The 18,064-nt window shown below is 46.5% G+C and overlaps 1 protein-coding gene across 8 annotated transcripts in view; it reads right to left on the bottom strand.

Annotated features, from left to right (window-relative positions):
• The window catches only part of LOC131196239 (1-phosphatidylinositol 4,5-bisphosphate phosphodiesterase gamma-1-like), a 142,695-nt gene that overhangs the window by 51,394 nt on the left and 73,237 nt on the right, over nt 1-18,064 (bottom strand). For all 8 annotated transcript variants that reach the window (XM_058178785.1, XM_058178784.1, XM_058178782.1 and 5 more), the window contains 9 exons: nt 17,339-17,416; nt 16,403-16,506; nt 14,219-14,315; nt 11,662-11,728; nt 9,526-9,689; nt 6,710-6,806; nt 3,495-3,719; nt 1,548-1,696; nt 790-904 (listed from right to left, as the gene is read on the bottom strand). In XM_058178785.1, the coding sequence (XP_058034768.1) occupies nt 790-904; nt 1,548-1,696; nt 3,495-3,719; nt 6,710-6,806; nt 9,526-9,689; nt 11,662-11,728; nt 14,219-14,315; nt 16,403-16,506; nt 17,339-17,416 (1,096 nt within the window). The remainder of the gene's footprint in view (nt 1-789; nt 905-1,547; nt 1,697-3,494; nt 3,720-6,709; nt 6,807-9,525; nt 9,690-11,661; nt 11,729-14,218; nt 14,316-16,402; nt 16,507-17,338; nt 17,417-18,064) is intronic.

The raw sequence follows: 18,064 nt of genomic DNA, 5'->3' as shown, positions 1-18,064 counted from the left end.
AACGTTCATTGCATGTATCCAGCCAGGGGCTGTACTTTGAGGACTTAGTGCAATATAAAAAATGCAAATATTTTTTCTGTGGACCACCAACATTTTCTCGTGGACCACCAATGGTCCACGAACCACCAGTTGGTGACCACTGCTGTGGAAAATAGCTTGACCCCCCCTTCCTCCTCTCTGTGACAGCCCCTCAAATATTGGAAGGCTGCTGTCCTGTCTCCCCTGGTCCTTCTCTTCGCTAAACTAGCCAGGCCCAGTTCCTGCAACCGTTCTTCAGATTTACGCATGGTAAAAGTGATTAGAAGAGGAGTCAGTTTTTGCACGGATGCCTTTGAGGCTAAAAATCCGCTTCTCTGATGCTTAAAGGACCCTTTCGGCAATTTCAACTCTACCCTTTCTGACCTGGAACAATTTTTATTTTATTTTAATACATTTATTTTATAGCCCACTTTTACTGTTCTGACAAATAACTCAAGGTGGCAAGAGCATATCCAACGTACCTTCCTCCTCCTATTTTCCCCACTACGACAACCCTGTGTGAGGTGGGTTGGGCTGAGAGGGAAGGACTTGCCCAAAGTCACTTAGCCGGCTTTCATGTGGGACTAGAACTCACCGTCTCCCAGGTGATACCTGATGCACCTGGTCAGGTGCGGCTCCGTGAAAGAGAAGGTTCAGGGGCGACATAAACTTCTCATTCCAACATTGGTTCACACACGTCCCCTGGTGTTGGAAGTGTTGGCCACATTCAGACAAACCCGGAACACGCAATGTCATTTCCTGATTTCATACCTACGACATCCGTCTTGTTTTTGCTGTTGTCGAACTCCGAGCCGCACACCTCCACCTCCACAAACGGGCAAACGATGCTGCGGCCATTTTTGGGCAGGTGCCGGGCCCCCAAGATCTGGAGGGAGAAAGAACGGGGTGGGTTAGGCGGGCAAGGCAGGACCCGCAAAAGCGGCAGCCAAGCTGGGAGAGGGGAAGTGTCGTGTCCCACTCCTCCTCTGACGGCCGGGTCTGGGAAGTCTGTATCAAGCGTGGCCACGAAGCCTCTGCAGCTTTGCCAAAGTCCTGTCAGAGTTCTCAGGGCAGGCAGGAATCCAAGGGGTGACTTCAGCAAACCAGATGAGACTTTGCCTGACTCAAGGAATGCCAAAAGCAGATCCTTTATATAGGCCATGGGGTGTGGTGGCTCCATGACTCAGCACTTATCCAGGCCTGCCCCTCCCTTCCTTTTGCTGACGTCGCCTCTCCATTCTCCGGAAGCGGGGATCCGTCCACTGTGTCTTTTTGTCCTCCTGCTCTGCTGCCGGCAATTCTAGCTCATGGCTGGCTTCGTGCTCACACGCTGTAGGGAGGTTTGTTTGCTCAGTCTGTCCGGGCATAGTGCCAGGGCAGGGGGCTGGAGGCATGCCAGGCCATTCTTCTTCACTATCAGCCTCTGGCTCAGATAGGAGATGGGAGGGGCCCGGCTGAGGAGAGGATGGCGGGCGAGGCACAACAGGAAGGGTGGAGGGAGGCGTCCCGCGTGATCCCAGCTGACTGACCTGCAACTGGACAGTGATGGGTTCCACGTGCTTCAGGCTGCTCTTGTCGAAAGGGTCGAAGACGTCGTCCCGCATCATTTCCGGCTGCAGGACGTAGCCGCTGCGCCCGCCCAGCATGAAGAGCGACTGGTTCAGCTGCATCGGTTTGTCTGGAAGGAGGGATTCAGAGGGAAGAACAGCCAAAGGGGACCCCGTGAGGTCAGAGCAGGGGACAAAGGGCCTTTGGAGAACCGAATGGTATGCGGGAAAGGCCTTGGCAGACGGAGGGAAGAGAGGCTGTCCAGAGAACAGTCAGAGAAAAGACGGCACAGCCTGCAGCTGCATAACGGTTGGAGAAAGAGACTCGGGACACCCCCCCAGTGGCGGGATTCAAATAATTTAACAACCGGTTCTCTGCCCTAATGACCGGCTGGGTGGGTGTGGCCATGGTGGGCGTGGCCAGGGGGTATGACAGGCAGCACTCGGCCTCCTGAACCCCCATGGGGGCCGTGGGTGGCTCAGGCTGTAAGACAGCCTGTTATTAAACACAGCTGCTTGCAATTACTGCAGGTTCTAGTCCCACCAGGCCCAAGGTTGACTCAGCCTTCCATCCTTTATAAGGTAGGTAAAATGAGGACCCAGATTGTTGGGGGGGCAATAAGTTGACTTTGTATATAAATATACAAATAGGATGAGACTATTGCCTTACAAAATGTAAGCCGCCCTGAGTCTTCGGAGAAGGGCGGGATATAAATGTAAATAAATTTAAAAAAAGGGCCGCGAGGGGGACTGTTCTGTCCTCCTCCGCCTCCGTCCGAATGATGGCTTAATTAGCCGGCACTATCAGCTCTGGCGGCAAAAGAGCCAGCGTCTGCCAAGAGCCCTTGTTATCTTCCATGACGCTGGTGAGTCACAAACTTCAGCTCTAGTCAATCAGTGGATTTGCCTGTTACAAAGAGACACAGCAGCTCTCGCTGCCTTTTATATCCTGTGGGGTGTGGCTCCATGACTCAGCACTTCCTAGGCCTGCCTCATCCTTGCTTCTGTTGTTCCCGCCTCTCCTGCCTACGAAACCTAGGGTCCAACCAAGCCTGATTGCCATCAGCTGAGTCTGGAGGCGTGGCCTGGGAGGGGAAGAGTCAGGGGACGGAGGCCTCGTTATCTCTTCCACCTGGCCTGCTTCTGGCTCCTGGAGCTGAGCCAGGGAAGCCGGTGCTCCCGAGGTAAGTCCTGACGGCCTTTCCCCCTCACTGTCCAAGTCACTTTCTGGCAGGAGGGCCGGCTGGGGAGGCGCAGACACAATAGGGACACACGCCACCACGTGCCCCGTTTTGCGCCTAGTAGGCCTCCCTGCGCCCTCCTGGGAGCAAAAATGGGGCGCGTGGGGATTCCTGGAAGGGGAGGGGGAAGGAAGGGGCAGGGCCAGTCAGCAATTTAACTACCGGTTCACCCGAACCGGCTGCAATCCCACTACTGGACCCCCCTACTTTCTCAGTCTAAAAAGGGGTGGGGGAATGCTGCCTAGGGAACAGTCAGAGAAGAGATGGCATAGCCTGCAGCTGTATAACGGGTAGAAGAAGAAACTCAGAAAGGTTCCTCCCTAATTTATCAGGCTATCAAAAGAGACAGTGGGAGATTTATGCTCCCAGACCTGCAAGATTCTGTTAATGTAGCCTGACAGTTGAAAGTTGAAGCAGCTCACCTGGTTGTGTTTCCTATCTGATCCACCTGGAAAGAGTGAACTGATGTCCTTCAAAGACCCTCCCTGGGTCTCCTGCTCTGGTTTCACAGGGTTTACATACTCTCAGGTAGTCTTCCAAACCTGGCCAATTTAAGACTGGTGGACTTCAACTCCCAGAATTCCGCATGCTCCAGCTGAGGAATTCTGGGAATTGAAGTCCACAAGCCTTAAAGTGACGGCGTTTGAAAACCGCCGATCCAACCCATTCAATATTGAAATGAATTTACCGGGCGTCTGGAAGTTGAGGGCCACTAACTGGCTGCCACAGATCCACATGGGCAAGGGGTCATAGTTGGAGGAGTCGAGGCGCTGGCCCTTGGGGTAGACGCGGCTGAGCTGTCGGCGGTTGTACTGCAGGAATTTTTTCCCCTTGCTGCGGTTGGCGTATTTCTCCGCCTTGGTTTCCGGGAAGGAAGACATGTCCCGGTAACAGGCTTTCTCTGTGCCGATCTCTGGAAAAGAAAACAGGTCAAGGAGTCAGCTGTCATGGATACGGATCCTCCGAGGCTCAGCGCCACCCCTGCAGAGTGGGGAGAGGGAATACGGGAAGTCCTCGACTTACAACCACAATGGGGCCCAAAATAACTGGTGCTTGTTGTATCTTGTCCGATCTCACCTTCTTATCTGCTTCCGAACATGGAGGAATGTCCTAGTATGCCTCCCGGCCCCAGCCCTGGCTCCATGCCCAGACAGGCTGAAGAGGAGGAAGTGTCTCCAGCCCCCAGCTCTGGCTCCATGCCCAGGCAAACGGAGCAACTAGACCCCTCCCCCTCCCCCACAGCATGTGAGCCTGAGGGAGGTCAATTGCCAACAGCTGCAGACTGGAGTGACCCTCGCATCAGAAGACTGGATAGGCAGAGGCAACAGAAGGAAGGGAGGGGCAGGCCTGGATAAGTGCTGAGTCATGGAGCCACACCCCATGGCCTATATAAAGGATCTGCTTTCTGGCATTCTCTGAGTCAGGCAAAGTCTACCTTATCTTGCTGAAATCACTTTCTGGTCTCCTGCCTGCCTTGAGGACTTTGCTAGGACTTTGGCAGAGCTGCAGAGGCACGCCTGATTCGGATTTCCCTGACCCGGCCGTCAGCGGAGGAGTGGGACACGACAGTGCTAAGCGAGACAGTTGCTAAGTGAGTTTTGCCCCATTTTACGACCTTTCTTTCCACAGCTGTTAAGCGAATCACTGAAGTTGTTAAATTGGTAATATGGTTGTTAAACGAATCTTAACTTCAATCAATCAGTCAGAATAGAGCTGGAAGGGACCTTGGAGGTCTTCTAATCCAACCCGCTGCTCAAGCAGGAGACCCATGGCCATTTCAAGCTTTGCTTGTCAGAAGGTCGCAAAAGGGGATCATGTGACCCCACCCCCAGATACTGCAACCGTCATAAATATGAATCGGTTGCCAAGTGTCCAAATTTGATCGTGTGATCATAGAGATGCGGCAGCAGTTGTAAGTGTGCAAAATGGTCACAAGTCATTTTTCAGTGCTGGTATAACTTTGAACAGCACTAAATGAATTGTTAAGTCGAGGATTACTTGTATTCACTGTTCCCTCTAAGCTGCGCGCGTGCGCAAATGCGCACTGCTGACACGGTCTCCGCGCACAGAAAATCTGTGCTGCGCAGCTAATCAACGCCTGTCAAATTACGTTGATTAGCTGCGCAGCTGAATCAACTAAAACTTTTAGCTAGAATCGGCTAGCTAAAAGTTTTAGCTGGCGAATCTGTCTTCGAGCTAATCAACGCCTGTCAAATTACGCTGATTAGCTCCGCAGCACAGATTCGGCTAGCTAAAACTTTTTGCTAGCCGAATCTAGCTAAAAGATTTAGCTAGCCGAATCTGTTTGATTCTTTTAATAAATCATGTGACTTGAATGGATGGATTTAATAAATGAATAATAAATAATAATAATAATAATAATAATAATAATAATAATAATAATAAATAAAATAAAATAAAATAATAATAATAAATAAATAAAATAAATGAATGGATTTAATAAATCATGTGACTTGAATGGATGGATTTAATAAATGAATAATAATAAATAATAATAATAATAATAAATAAATAAAATAAAATAATAATAATAATAATAATAATAATAATAATAATAATAATAATAATAATAATAATAATAATAATAAAAATAAAATAAAATAAATGAATGGATTTAATAAATCATGTGACTTGAATGGATGCGATGCTGGCATGACCCGCACGTCTGATGTTGCTCACAGTGGTCCAAGGGACCGCTCAGGGAGTTAGTGTGCTTGCTCAGACTCGTGAAAAATTAGAGGGAACATTGCTTGTATTGTATTGTCCACATACCTCTATGTATTATATATCTATATGTATACCTATATGTACATTATATCTCTCTATCCATCTTTCTCTTTCTCTCTCCCTCCCTCTCTCTCTCTCTCTCTCTATTGCTATCTGCTCTCCCTCTCTCTCTCTCCATCCTTATCTATCTATCTGTCAGGCTGCCTCTGATTATATCTAGGAAAGAATACACCTTGACTTCATTTGCAAATAAAGAAAAGTACTTTTACTTGGTACATCTGGATAGCAGCAGTGTTAAGTTGAATCTGAGACAAAATATGGCTAACAATCTATATCCCCCTTATTACTCCCTCCTCTTTCCCAAGAGGTCATCAGGTCTGGTCCAATGCCAGCTCCTTCCCGTGGTCCCGTGGTAATCTTCTTCCGCAGGTCTCTGGCTGTCAATCATATCAGGAATGCAATGTCCGTTAGAGTTCGCACTCAAACATTCCCGTTGAATTCAAAACATTAATCTCCCCTCCCCCCTTAATTATGTCAGACCGACACTCTTAAAGGGCCCTCTCTACTTAACTTGAATCCAAGAGCTATTTACATTAGAAATAAAATCCCATGCTATCTAACAACTGAATATAAGAAGTACAAAAAGAGATGAAGATTGGAGTGGAGGCTGACACTATCTATCTTCTACCTGACTATCTCTCTCTCCGACTCCATCTCTCTCTCTCTCCGTCTCTCCCTCCCTCCCTCTCTCTCTATTCATCTATCTATCTGCTATCTATCTATCATCTGTCTGTCTGTCTGTCTGTCTATCTTTGCTGATGCTTTATTTAGGGGATGCTAAATTTGTCTATAGTTCATTTAATGACAGCACTGAAAAAAGTGACCTATGGCCATGCTTCACTCTTACGCCCACTGCAGCAGCCCATGCTCAGGTGGTCACAATTCAGGCCCTTGCCAGGAAAGGGAAAGTCAAATTCCCTTCAGCACCATGTTATGAGCAGCTTCAGCAACAGGCATTTTGGGCTCAGTTGTGGTCGAGGACTGCCTGTCACGGTGATTGGGTGACGACTGTAGAGGCCACATGCTGAAGAAAGAAAGAAAACCCCGCCGGAGCCTCTGAGGCCGAAGTTGGGACGAAGGGCCAAAGTAACTCACTCTCCTCATCGAAGGGCACTGGACGGCAATACACGACCAGCTCTGAGAGTTCCAGGGCAATCTTCTTCCTCCGCTCCATGATCTTCCCTTCCTGCATCTGGACACAAGGCAGACAGAGCACAATCAGGAGGCATCTGGAGAGCATCTATCCCACCCCACCATCCACAGGAGCACATGCAGAGAAAGAGGTCTGAACATATGGTTCTTCCACGTTGACTCCCAGAGAAGAAACTAATCAGGGCTTCACGACCCGAAGATAAAAGGGCGCAAGGGCTGCCTTGACAATTTTTTTTCTTTTAAAAAGCATTTTTTAAATGCTTTTAAAAGCCTCTGATGATCAGGCAACTCAGCTGGGATCGCCAGAGAAGCCTTTTAAAGGCATTTTTTTTTACAGCCTCTACGGCCGAAGAGGTTGTAGAAAAAATGCTTTTAAAGGGTTCTGGCGATCCCAGCTGAGTTGCCTGATCACCAGAACCCTTTAAAAGCATTTTTTTACGGCTTCTTCGGCCAAAGAGGTTGTAGAAAAAATGCTTTTAAAGGGTTCTGGCGATCCCAGCTGAGCCGTGCGATCATCAGAGGCTTTTTTTTTTACTTTTAAAAGCATTTTTTCGGCTGAAGAAAAAATGATTTTAAAAGTAAAAAAAATAAAAACCTCTGATGATTGCGTGGCTCAGCTGGGCATGTGGGGTGGGGGAGCAATTTTTGCTACCGGTTCTCCGAACCACCCACCGCCATCGCTACCAGATCACCCAATCTGGTCCAAACCGGGAGCATTTCACCCCTGGAAGAGCCCCAGGTGGGATTATTGGGAGCTGGTCTTTACAATATAAAGCCTCGGTAAGGCCACACTTGGAATATTGCATTCAGTTTTGGTCGCCATGATGTAAAAAGGATGTTGAGACTCTAGAAAGAGTGCAGAGAAGAGCAACAAAGATGATTGGGGGACTGGAGGCTAACACATACGATGAATGGTTGCAGGAACTGGGCATGGCTAGTCTAGTGAAGAAAAGGACATGGGGAGACATGATAGCAAGTGTTCCAACATGTGAGGGGCTGCCCCAAAGAAGAGGCAGTCAAGCTATTCTCCAAAGCACCTGAAGGCAGGACGAGAAGCAATGAGTGGAAACTAATCAAGGAGAGAAGCAACTTAGAACTAAGAAGAAATTTCCTAACAGGGAGGAAAATTAACCAGTCATTATTGCCTTTAGAAATTGTAGTTGCTTCATCACCAAAGGTTTTTAAGAAAAGACTGGACAACCACTTGTCTCCTGCTTGAGCAAGGCGTTGAACTAGAAGACCTCCAAGGTCCCCTTCCAGCTTTGTTATTCTGTTATCACATTTATTTTTTATTTTTATTTATAATTTAATTTCTATACCGCCCTTCTCCCGAAGGACTCAGGGCGGTTTACAGCCATATTAAAAACTAACACAGAATACAAACAACAAATTAAAACCAAATATTTAACAGGCCAAATCAAACTAAAACGGTCATCGACCGACATAAAACCCATTTAAAATTTCGATCTAAAATTTCGCTTAGGCCAGTCCCGCACGATGAAATAATAAGGTCTTAAGTTCGCATTTGAAGGTCCGGAGGTCGGGGAGTTGGCGTAACCCCGGAGGCAGCTCATTCCAAAGGGCCGGTGCCACCACAGAGAAGGCTCTCCCCCTGGGGGCCGCCAACCGACATTGTTTGGTCGACGGCACCCTGAGGAGGCCCACCCTGTGGGAGCGCACAGGTCGATGGGAGGCTACGAAAAACAGTTGCTGGAATTGGGTAAGCCTAGTTTAATGAAAAGAAGGAGTAGGGGGTGACATGATAGCACCTTCTAATATTTGAGGGGCTGCCACAAAGAAGAGGGTGTGGTCAACCTGAAGGCAAGACACAAGAAGCCGTGGATGGAAGGAGAGAAGACAAGAAGCCGTGGATGGAAGGAAAGAAGACAAGAAGCCGTGGATGGAAGGAGAGAAGACAAGAAGCTGTGGATGGAAGGAGAGAAGACAAGAAGCCGTGGATGGAAGGAGAGAAGACAAGAAGCCGTGGATGGAAGGAGAGAAGACAAGAAGCCGTGGATGGAAGGAGAGAAGACAAGAAGCCGTGGATGGAAGGAGAGAAGACAAGAAGCCGTGGATGGAAGGAGAGAAGACAAGAAGCCGTGGATGGAAGGAGAGAAGACAAGAAGCCGTGGATGGAAGGAGAGAAGACAAGAAGCCGTGGATGGAAGGAAAGAAGACAAGAAGCCGTGGATGGAAGGAGAGAAGACAAGAAGCCGTGGATGGAAGGAAAGAAGACAAGAAGCCGTGGATGGAAGGAGAGAAGACAAGAAGCCGTGGATGGGAGGAGAGAAGACAAGAAGCCGTGGATGGAAGGAGAGAAGACAAGAAGCCGTGGATGGAAGGAGAGAAGCAACCTAGAACTAGGGAGAAACTTCCTAGCAGCGAGAACAGTTAACCAGTGGAACAACTTGCCTCCAGAAGTTGTGGGTGCTCCAACACAGGAGGATTTTAAGAGGAGACTGGACAACCATTTGTCCTGAATTGTGTAAGGTTTCCTGCCTGAACTTAGAAGACCTCCAAGGTCCCTTCCAACTTTTGTTTTTCTGTTATTGTGTCTTCTTCCATGAGGCAGTTTGGCCAATAGAGACAGAAAAAGCCCTTGGCTGCATCCCGAGTCCCATTCCACCGCATTCGATCCCAGGACCAACTTTCCCAAAGTCCTAAGACTCCGCATCTTCAAACGAGCACCTTGTGGAGCCAACCCCAAAACCTGAGGGACCAGATCTTCCAACCAGAAAACTCCCCTCAGGAGGACTCACCCTAGCGTCTGCGTTCTGCGTGACCTCTCTGATCTTGGCCACCCAGTCGTTCAACTCCTCCAGAGTATCCGTGGCGACATCCAGCGACTGGGATGGGTGGGTCATCTGCTGAGAATGGATGGTGAAGACAAAGGGTTTGGGGCTCCTGGCGTCTTTCGAGATAACTACAAGGACATCAGAGGGGGCGGCTTTACTGGAAAAGGCCCCCCAACGCAGGACGGGGGTGGGGAGCATGCGGGGCGCAGGGGGTTGCTGGTCTCCCATTTGGGGCAAAATAACTGGAAGAGGACAACGATCGACCGGCGGCCACATGCTGTTGTGACTCGTCCTCCCTCCTCTCCTCAGCCGGGCCCCTCCCGTCTCCAACCGGGCCTGTTATCAGACTCTGAGTCTGATAATGAAGATGAACGACCTGTCATGCCTCCAGCCCCCGGCCCTGGCCCCATGCCCGGAGACGATTCCAGGAGTGAAAGGACAAGCCCAATAAACCTCACTCATACAGCAAGTGTTCCTTCGGCTCAGCCGTCAGAGGAAGCCAGCCAGGTGCTGGAATTACTGACAGCAGATCCAGCTGAATACAATTCAGGGTAGGTGGACCCTCGCTTCCGGAGATCTGAGAGGCGACGCCAGCAGCAGGAGGGGTGGGGCAGGCCTGGATAAATGCTGAGTCATGGGGCCACACCCCACAGCCTATATAAAGGACCTGCTTTCGGCATTCCAACCTTGAGTCAAGCAAAGTCTTATCTAGTTTGCTGATACCGGACCCTATCGCTGAAGTCACAACTTGAACTCCTGCCTGCCCTGATAAACCTCGAAGGAACTTGGCAAGCTGCAGAGGCTTCGTTGTCAAGTTTGTTACGGACTTCCTTGACTCGTTCGGCAGAGTGGGGGGTGGGACACGACACATGCAGGGAGGGCTTCCCTGGTGCTCTTCAGCAGCAGCTCAGTGGTCGTCTGTCCAAAATCTCTCTCTTCCCGTTGAGCAAGAGCTGGACTAGATGACCTTCATGGTTACAGGTCATCCTCAACTTACAACCGTTTGTTTAATGACCATTTGAAGTTACACGGGCACTGGAAAAGAATGAGTTATATCCATTTTTCACACCTACGACCATTGCAACCTCCCCGCGGTCACATGATCGGAGCTCAGCTGCTCGGCAACTGGCATGTCCTTATGTTGGTTGCAGTGTCCTGGGGTCACGTGATCCCCTTCGGCCACCTTCTGACCACGGAGAATCCAGATTACAACTGAGCTCTCTAGACAATCAAAACGTTTGTGAAAAGCTGCATCAAAACAATACGTTTTTTTGATTGTGTGTCCATGGGGGTGGGGGGTGGGGAGCCGCAACGGTGGTCTGTTTGGAAAAATGGTCCAAAGTCAGTTTGTTTCCAGTTCGGTTGTAACTTCAAATGGTCAGTAAAAGAATGGTTGTAGGTTGCAAACCATCCGGAAATAAAAATAAAATATGAAATAAAATAACGTAAAATAAAATAATAAAAGATAATAAAAAGATAAAATAAAGTAAAATAAAATGCATTAAATAAATAAATAAAGTAGAATAAAAAATAAAATAAAATAAAATAAAATAGAATATAATAAAATTAGATAAAATAAAATAAAATGATAAAAAATAAAATTAAAAATTAAATTAACAAAAAATAAAATAGAATAAAATTAGATAAATAAATAAAATAAATAAAATAAATAAAACAAATATAAAGTAAAATAAAATATGTAAAATAAAATAAATAAAATAAAATAAAGTAGAATAAAAAATAAAATAAAAAATAAAATAAAAATAAAATAAATAAAATAAAATAAGATAAAATAAAATAAAAAATTAAATTAAATTAAATTAAAAAATAAAATAGAATAAAATTAGATAAATAAATAAAACAAATAAATAAAATAGATAAAATAAATAAAATAGATAAAATAAAATAAAATAAGATAAAATAAAATAAAATAATAAAATAAAATAAAATAAAATAAAATAAAATAAAATAAGGCAGGGTCCCCAAAGTCAGAGGCAGGCCTCCAGGGAAAGAGGAAAGAGGCTCAGGCGCCCGACCGCCCTCCTCCGAAGCGCTCCGCTACTCACCGCCAGGCACGGAACCTCTGCGCAAGACACTCACCCACGTGGCACGACGGGACGTCGATGAAGCCTTTCAGGAAGTTCCCCAAAGGGCTGTTCTCCACCGACTGGGATAGGGAGGGGGGAGAAAGAGAAAACGGGAGGGCAGCAATGTTAAAATGAAACACTTTTTGTTGTTGTTAATTAAGGTCACTTCTGTTCACTGACTGTTCTAGTAGCTCTTTTTTTTTAATTTTTAATTTTTTAATTTTTAATTTTTTTTAATTGCTACCAACCTGCCTTCCATTGAGGACCTGTATACTGCACGAATCAAGAAGAGGGCCGTGAAAATATTTACAGATCCCTCACATCAGGACATAAACTGTTTCAACTCCTACCCTCAAAACGACGCTATAGAGCACTGCACACCAGAACAACTAGACACAAGAACAGTTTTTTTCCCGAAGGCCATCACTCTGCTAAACAAATAATTCCATCAACACTGTCAAACTATTTACTGAATCTGCACTACTATTAATCTTCTCATTGTTCCCATCACCAATCTCTTTCCACTTATGACTGTATGACTATAACTTGTTGCTGGCAATCCTTATGATTTATATTGATATATTGACCATCATTTGTGTTGTAAATGTTGTACCTTGATGAAGGTATCTTTTCTTTTATGTACACTGAGAGCATCTGCACCAAAGACAAATTCCTTGTGTGTCCAATCACACTTGGCCAATAAAAATTCTATTCTATTCTTAAACCAAAATATGTATTTTTTAAAACCTGTGCAACTTTAAGCTGCGTGGACTTCATTTCCCAGAATTCCCCAGCCAGGAACTGAAGATGGAGGGCGCAGTTCCATCTTTCTGGGAAGGGAATTCAAATACAAGTAGTCCTCGAACTTACGACCACAATCGAGCCCAGAATTTATGCTGCTAAGTGAGACAGTTGTTAAATGCATTTTGACCCATTTAATGAACTTTCTTCCCACAGTCGTTAAGCAAATCGCTGTAGCTGTTACGTTAGTAACCCGGTCGTTAAGTGAATCTGGTTTCCCCATGGACACTGCTCGTCAGGAGGTTCCAAAAGGGGAATCGCATGACCCCGGGACACTGCGACCGTCATAAATATGAGTCAGTTGCCAAGCATCTGGATTTTTATCACGTGACCACGGGGATGCTACAACCGTCGTAGGGGTGAAAAATGGTCATAAGTCCCTTTTTTTCAGTGCTTTTGTAACTTTGGGTCACTAAACAAACTATTGAGAATTAACTGTACAGGTAGTCCTTGACTTACAACAATTCATTTAGTGACCATTCAAAGTTGCAATGGGCCCAAAAAAGTGACTTATGACCCATTTTCACACTTACGACCGTTGCAGCACCCCCATGGTTATGTGATCAAAATTGGGCAACTGATTCATATTTATGACCGTTGCTGCATCCTGGGGTCACGTATTCCCTGTTTTGCGACCTTCCAACGAGCAAAGTCAACGGGGAAGCCAGATTCGCTTAAGAACCGTGTTGTAACAAATGTCTCGCTTAGCAACGTATTCTGGCCTCCATGGTGGTTGTAAGTTGAGGACTATCTGTATTTGCACTCCCTCCTCAGAAAAGATGGAGCTGCAGCCTCCTTCTTCGGTTCCTGTAGATGTGCTGGGTGGAGTCCCACATTCCCAGAAGCAGAGCTGGGATTCAGCCGGTTCGGAGCAGTTCGGGTGGACCGGTAGTGGCAACTTGTGAGTGGGCCCACCTGGCTGCAATCCCGCCCTATATCGCTGCGTTTTGGACGCCGCACGCATGTGCACATGGCGCGCGTGAGCAAATTGTCATGCTGTTTAACATCGTACACATGTGTGGATGGTGCGCGAGTGCAAATTATCGTGTTTTGTGACGCCGCACGCACGGGCAGATGGCGCGTGCTTACATTTCCGCTGCTGGGTGAACCTGTAGCTACCATATGTGAAGCCCACCTCTGCCCAGAGGGAAAGTGTTCTGTCCCCCCTTGCCTCAGTCCGAGCAATTACTTAATTAGCCAGCCACTATCAGCTCCGGCAGCAAACTAGCAAGTGCCTGCCAAGTGTCTCTGTTATCTCTCTTGATGAGTCAAGAACAAGGAACAAGCAGTACTCCAGCTCTAGTTAAGCAGTTGATTTGCTTGCCACGAAGTGGTATAGCAGCCCTTGCTGCTTTTATATCCTGTGGGGTGTGGCTCCATGACTCAGCACTTCCTAGGCCTGCCCCACCCCTGCTTCTGTTGTTCCCGCCTCTCCTGCCTACAAAACCTAGGGTCCAGCCAGGCCTGATTGCCATCAGCTGGATCTGGAGGCGTGGCCTGTGGGGGGAAAGAGTCAGGGGACGGAGGCCTCGTTATCTCCTCCACCTGGCCTGCTTCTGGCTCCTGGAGCTGAACCAGGGAAGCCGGTGCTCCCGAGGGTAAGTCCTGATGGCCCTTCCCCCTCATTTTCCAAGTCACTTTCTGGCAGAGGGCCCAGCTCGGGGGGCGCAGACACAACAGGAAGGCTAGCCAGGATGAAGCCAACATGGTTTCTCCTCTCTACATTCGTAGCAGTTTCCCAAAGAAAGCTGGGAAAAACACAAACTGACCGCTTCGTCCTGCTCCGGCGCGGAGGTACTCAAGGTCTCCTCCACGTAGTTAGCAGGGAACCACAGCTGCTTCTTCCCGCCATAATCTCCTCGCCACCTGGGAGGGAGAAAGGAAAGAAAGGGGAGAAAGACAGTTGTGACGACGTGGGACGCAACGGTACACAAGCAAAACAGAACAGGGCAACGGCACGTTTCTCTCGCCGCAGCCCCTGGTGCGTGAATATAGGTAATCCTCGACTTACGACCGAAGTCCCAACCGGAATTTCCATTGCTAAGCAAGGCGGTTGTGAAGGGAGTTGTGTCTGATTTTATGGCCCCTTTTTTTTTTGCCATGGTTGTTAAGTGAATCACTGCAGTTGTTAAGTGAATTGGGGGGTGGTTAAGCAAATCCAATATTTCCCACTGCTTTTGTTTGTCAGAAACTGGCTGGGAAGTTCACAAAGGGAGATGAAATGAACCCAGGAGGCCAAAACAGTGATCAATACAAGTTGGTTGCCAAGCACCCAAATTTTGATCAAGTCAATCAATCAGAATAGAGCTAGAAGGGACCTTGGAGGTCTTCTAGTCTGCCCCCCTGCTCAGGCAGAAAGCCCTATGCTATTTCAGACAAGTGGTTGTCCAGTCTGTTCTTAAAATCCTCCAGCGTTGGAGCATTCACAACTTCTAGTGGCAAGCTGTTCCACTGGTTAATTGTTCGAGATGATCAGTTGAGTTAGATCAAGATGGTGCTTCCAAGGAGCAAGGATTAATCAGCCCATCATGTAGCCATCATCGCCAAGCAAAATTGCATGTGACGTATTCTAATTCCTTTCCTTTGCGCATGTTGGTCCCAGTTGTCAGTTCCTCCGCAAAATAGCGGCCCTGCAGGGCATTAGCCAAGAATAAACCCTGAATGTCCTTTTCTAGGTATCAGAAGGTCTTTTAAACAAAGGAGAAAAAAAACCAGGGGAGGAAGTCATCAAAGCATTTAAGTCGTAAACCCCAAGATTTTTATTTTTTATTTTGTCACAACAGTATATATAAGCATAAGCATGAAAGGAAGGAAGGAACAGCTGCAATCACACATTGCTCCCAGAAGCACGAAACTGAAGACTGAAGATGACGAATGAGACTTCGTCGAAACGTCGCCAAGACACTTCCAATTTTACGCGGGAGAAAACCCGAATAACCAAAGACCTACATAAGCATGAAAGTAACTATATAATATATAAGCATATATATATAAGCATAAGCACACAATAACTATATTAATTGGATATAACGAAAGAAAACAATAGGACAGGAACGGTAGGCACGTTTGTGCTCTTATGCACGCCCCTTACAGACCTCTTAGGAATAGGGTGAGGTCAATAGTAGAGAGTTTTTGGTTAAAGATTTTGGGATTTTGAGTAGAGACTATGGAGTCAGGTAATGAGTTCCAAGCATTACAGAATGTTACAGAAGTCATATTTTCTGCAATCAAGTTTGAAGCGGTTGACATTAAGCTTAAATCTATTGTTTGCTCTTGTATTATTGCGATTGAAGCTGAAATAATCTTTAACAGGAAGGACATTGCAATAGATGATTCTGTGTGTTAAACACAGGTCATGTCTGAGTCGGCAGAGTTCTAAGTTTTCTAATCCCAGGATTTCAAGTCTGGTGGTATAAGGTACGTCAAGAAACAATGGATGGAAACTGATCAAGGAGAGAAGCAACTTAGCACTAAGAAGGAATTTTCTGACGGAGAGAAATATTAATCAGTGGAACAGCTTGCCACCAGACGTTGCGGGTGCTCCAACACTGGAGGTTTTTTTAAGAGGAGACTAGGCAGCCATCTGTCAGAAATGGTATGTAGGGTCTCCTGGTTGAGCAAGGGGTTGGACTAGAAGATCTCAAGCTCCCTTCCAAATATTATTCTGTTATCCTTTTAATTAGTGGAACAACTTGCCACCAGAAGTTGTGGGTGCTCCATCGCTGGAGGTTTTCAAGAAAAGACTGGACAGCCACTTGTCTGAAATGGTGTAACATCTCCTGCTTGTGCAGCAGGGGGTTGGACTAGAAGACCTCCGAGGTCCCTTCCAACTCGGTTACTCCGTTATATTTTGGGGGCCCTTTTTCCTTCCTGAGCTGAGATTCCTGGCTACTTTGGAGTTACCCAGCAAAGGTCCCTTGAAGTTCCTCCTTCCAAATTCATCTGGGACTCACCATCCCCCATCCTGCTGGTCAACGTTGTGGATGATGGCTTGTTTGCAGAAGGAGAGCTCGTCTTCTCGCTGGGCTTTGTAGTCATACAAGGCCTTTACGGTACACTGCAAAGGTAGAATGACCACAATGGAGTCTGGAGTTGATGTTAGCCAGTGAGACATTTATTAAGGGAGTTTCGTCCCATTTTAGGACTTGCCTTGACACGTTTGTTAAATGATATCCCTGCAGTTGTTAAGTTAGTCACACAATTGTTAATGGCTTCCCCACTGACTTTCCTCGTCAGAAGGCCACGAAAGGGGATTAACGGGGGACTGCAACCGTCATAAGTACATGCCAGTTGCCGAGCCTCTGAATTTTAATCACGTGACCTCAAGGATGCTACAACGGTCGTAAGTGTGAAAAACAGTCATAATTCACTTTTTTCAGTAACTTTGAACAACGAAATGAACTGTTGTAGGCTGTATTTTTAATTGTAACAATGAGAAGAGAGCTAAATCCATAAACTGAGAATCTAATATGAGAAGATACTCAATCATCCAGATCAGGGGTCTCCAACCAACCTGAGCAAAGCTGGCTGAGGAACTTTGGGAGTTGAAGTCCACAAGTCTTAAAGTTGCCAAGGTTGGAGACCCCTGATCCAGATCATAGTTTTTCCAAAATGCAACTCGATTCTTTTGGGGTTTTTTCCCCTTTGAAAACGTTTCGCTTCCCACCCAAGAAGCTTCTCCAGTTCTGAACTAATGTAGCTGTATATTCTGAAGAACTGAAGAAGCTTCTTGGGTGGGAAGCGAAACCTTTTCAAGGAAAGAAAAACAGGAAAGGTTTTTTTGGGGGGTTTTTTTGTGAAAAAGCACCTTTGGGAGAAGATGGCTAAATCTATTCTTAAAACCGCAACACACCAAATGTAGAATTAGCTCCCCAGCCTCACCCACTTACCTTGGCCACGGGCATCTTGTTGGCTTCCACATAAAAGTGAGGGCTCCTCACCTCATACAGCGCCCCATAATCCAGCTCCTGTCAGGAAAGAACGAGATTTGTGACTAAAACCCTGGCCCAAGGGTTGTGACAAGAGGAGCTCTTAAGCGTAAAGAAGAGCAACAGCTTCAAAGTAGAAGTCAAGGACCCCAGTATGGAAGCTGTGGGAGGAGCTAGACGGAAGATACCGGAGGAGGATCTTCCGTTGTCTGCTTCAAAGCTTCAGGAGGCCAGTAATGGCAAATAGAATTTTGTCATGGAATGTTAATGGTTTGAATTCAGCTCAGAAAAGAAGGAAAATATTTCACTACTTGAAACAATTTAAAAATGAAGTCCACTCTTCTTAAAGTTGCTGAGGTGAAGAAACTCTGGTCCACTCCATTTCTAAGGACCCCAAATATGGAAGAAGACCCACCCACCCCCAAATCGAGGGAGAGGGAAAAAAAATAAAAGCTTGAATGACCTTCTTTGTACTAATGGAACTAAAGTAAAAAAGTAGATTGGACTGAAAATAACTCTCACGCTTTCTCCAAACTATTGTCGGCTGTGTGTTGTTGTCTCTTTCTACTCCACTGTTATTTCTATCAGACCTCCAATAGGCATCAGCAAGTTCGAAAATAATTTCTAAATGACCAAGAGGCAGATCTATGTGATGGAAGTAGGTCGAGAGAGCTTTAGGGTTTTTAG

The sequence above is a fragment of the Ahaetulla prasina genome, chromosome 3, assembly GCF_028640845.1.
Source record: "Ahaetulla prasina isolate Xishuangbanna chromosome 3, ASM2864084v1, whole genome shotgun sequence".
NCBI classification, from domain to species: Eukaryota; Metazoa; Chordata; class Lepidosauria; order Squamata; family Colubridae; genus Ahaetulla; species Ahaetulla prasina.
The sequence above is the reverse complement of the archived record's forward strand: the minus strand, read 5'-3'. Positions and strand labels throughout refer to the sequence as shown.